General features: G+C 37.1%; 1 protein-coding gene and 1 non-coding gene across 2 annotated transcripts; one reads left to right on the forward strand and one right to left on the reverse strand.

The window, feature by feature from the left end:
• Positions 1-201: 201 nt before the first annotated feature.
• TRNAS-GCU (transfer RNA serine (anticodon GCU)) lies at positions 202-283 on the forward strand. The gene has a single exon. It is a non-coding gene; the product is annotated as a tRNA-Ser (tRNA).
• Positions 284-410: 127 nt separating this feature from the next.
• Positions 411-2,760, reverse strand: LOC142621725 (peroxidase 25-like). Its single transcript, XM_075795074.1, has 4 exons — positions 2,479-2,760; positions 2,194-2,373; positions 1,912-2,077; positions 411-1,029 (listed from the first exon to the last, which is right to left on the reverse strand). Exons 1-4 carry the CDS (start codon positions 2,680-2,682, stop codon positions 608-610), a joined length of 972 nt encoding a protein of 323 aa, XP_075651189.1. The 5' UTR covers positions 2,683-2,760; the 3' UTR covers positions 411-607.

Here is a 2,760-nt window from a genome sequence, read left to right on the forward strand (position 1 = left end):
ATAAATAAATATTATGAAGGGATTCAATCCCACAACCTTACTGGGAGATGGATGTGATAGTTATCTCTAAAGGCAACGGAGAAATAATTAATTTTGGCATAATGATAAGCATAATCCATGTGAGTATGATTTGAGGACGTAATTTGTGAATACTATAATTAAACGATAAGTATCTCATATGACAAGCTACTGCCATCGAAAGTCGCTTTGGCCGAGTGGTTAAGGCGTGTGCCTGCTAAGTACATGGGGTTTCCCCGCGAGAGTTCGAATCTCTCAGGCGACGTTTTGGACAATTTTTGCAATTAATTTTGATAGTCTCCTCTCCTTTTTACGATTTTACGATTATTTTTTACCCAGTGTTCGGTGTTTCCCCCAAACAAGAACATATTGACATACTAAAAAAAAAAAAAAAAAAAAAACTTTATTAATATTTAACAATCGTTTACATGAATATATATACCTTGTTACATGCTCAAACCTAGCTATCTAGAAAGGTAGTAAATATATATGTACTATATATATATTTTTTTTAATAAGTGAGTTTGATTCCAAGAAAACTATAAAAATCTAGGGAATTGTTTAATTAAGTTTAACACATTGGGGTTTATCAATTAAACTTTGAACAAACTTTTCTAATCTCTCCTTGTGTACCGGTCTTCACCTCAACGCTACTCATTTTGATCATAGCTTTTGGAAACTCAATGTCAAATCTTAAGCCCAGCAATCCCCTAATGCTTCCAGCATAGTTTTGCACGATGGTTCGCGTTGTAGCGTCTCCCCATAGCCTCTGATCCGACTCTAGAACTGCATTACCATCACGTACATTCTTGAAGAAACTCACGTCAAACTTGGTCTGGCTATCTTTATCTAACGCAATGCGTTTTGAGCCATCGCCGTCTTTTGGACAAAGAGCTTGGAGCTGTGACAAAAATGATGGGTTTATTGTGGGATCAGAGTTGCCTGTGGCTGTGAAATTGTATAAACGGTATCTGAAGAACAAACAGTCTGTTTGGCCTATGGTATGTCCCCCTGCACACACAAATGCCCCATGATTAAAATATGCATGTCACACAATTTATATGTAACAATTAATGTAGCGTTTAAGTCAGTATCTACTTGTTACAGAGGAGATGATACTTGTATATTCAGCATATATATCATTTCTTTTACAATATGTTGTATGACAATTGTGTGGAATCATATGAAATATGGGTGCGTTTTTGGATTCGGGTGCAGGGTTAGGTGCAGCGATTAAAAAATTAATAAAAATATTTTTATTTATATTTTTTTATATATTGCTAAGCAGACTTTTTCACATTATATAAACATATACCAAATTTAAGAGCAATAATAGATGATAACTAAAACATGATGTTTATAAATTAAATACAATCCACAAGTTTGAAACTAAAACATTGAAATTAGAATACAATGAGGAAGGAAGAAAGCTAAGAGAATAGAGCAGAGAGAGGCAGAGAGCAGAGAGGCAAGGAGGCAGTCATGGTTTTAGAGTTTTTTTTTTTTTTTTTTTTTTTTTTTTGTTTAAAGATGTTTTTGCACTCTTTTTTTCTTTTTTTTTTTTAATAATTTTTACTTGAATTTCGGCTTGATTCAAAGTCAGTATTGGCTGAACCGGCCGGCCGATACGAACTGATTCGACTCGAATTGGTGCGATTCGGCCCAAATCGACATGAATCGGCTTGAGTTGGCGTGAATTGGCACGAGAAAAAAAAAAAAAAAAAAAAAGCACCAACGCACGGGCAACCGCACCCTGCGTCGGGCCTCGTCAAACGCCGGTGCGGCACCCCTGTAGCCCGTCGATGCTTTCTTGGTGGAACCTATACATGTTCTATAAGAGAAATAATATTTATATACAAGATGTCTGATATAATTATCATCTAGAGGGTATACCAACTAACGTGACAAGATCATTATCGTCAAGGCCTTTAGCAGCAAATTTTTTCCTGTGGGTAGCCACGGATTCAAGAGGAGAAGGTAAGTTATTTGAGACTTCGGAAGCCGAAGACACCCTGCCATCTCTTCTTCCAGTAGGCACTGGCCAACTTGGACCATCACTCTGATATATAGCAATATATTATAAGTACACAAGTTAGATTTATACGTACCATATATGTGTCATATATGAGTGTGTGTGCAAGTGTTATTAGTGAAAGAGAGATTTAATATATGTACCGAGTCCACAGCATCACGAGCAGCCAGTGCTAGTATATCGGCACATGAAACCACCCCAGGGCACAAGGGCTCTAGTTGTGATTTTGCATCATCAATTACATCAAACCCTCTTAAGCCAAGGTTTGGGGGTGCATTCATCTCAGTAGAAGACCCCGTAATCAACACCGAACCATCACAGCCCTGTGCAATATTAATTTCAACTAATTATTAGTACTTTCGAAATATGTCAAATAGCAAATCAACTACTACAAACAGCCATGCATAGAAGAAAAGAATGAAAGAAACCTGAACAAAGCAGTCATGGAAGTGAAGCCTTAGCAAGCCAGCCAAAATCGTGGGGTCTTTGTTGGAGTGTGCTTCAACAGTGGACCTTACTATGGCCTCAGCTCTTGGGCATAAAGAAGAATAAAACCCGGCTTTCAATTGGCCTTGTACACATGAACTCATCACTAAAATCACAACGAAAACGAACCACATGCTGGATTCCATTTGCACCAGTAAGATACCAACAAATTGATTCAAATTATATATATATTATCCGAATTCTCAGTTCTCACTACCAACTGT

This window comes from Castanea sativa, chromosome 1 (genome assembly GCF_040712315.1).
Source record: "Castanea sativa cultivar Marrone di Chiusa Pesio chromosome 1, ASM4071231v1".
In the NCBI taxonomy this organism is placed as follows: Eukaryota; Viridiplantae; Streptophyta; class Magnoliopsida; order Fagales; family Fagaceae; genus Castanea; species Castanea sativa.

Excerpts from the sequence above, each read along its gene's own strand:
- LOC142621725 (XM_075795074.1), bottom strand. The coding sequence starts at position 2,682 with ATGGAATCCAGCATGTGGTTCGTTTTCGTTGTGATTTTAGTGATGAGT. Across the intron at positions 2,374-2,478 it reads TCCATGACTGCTTTGTTCAG|GGCTGTGATGGTTCGGTGTT; the intron begins GTTTCTTTCATT and ends AATATTGCACAG. Across the intron at positions 1,030-1,911 it reads TGATCTTGTCACGTTAGTTG|GGGGACATACCATAGGCCAA; the intron begins GTATACCCTCTA and ends TTGTGTGTGCAG.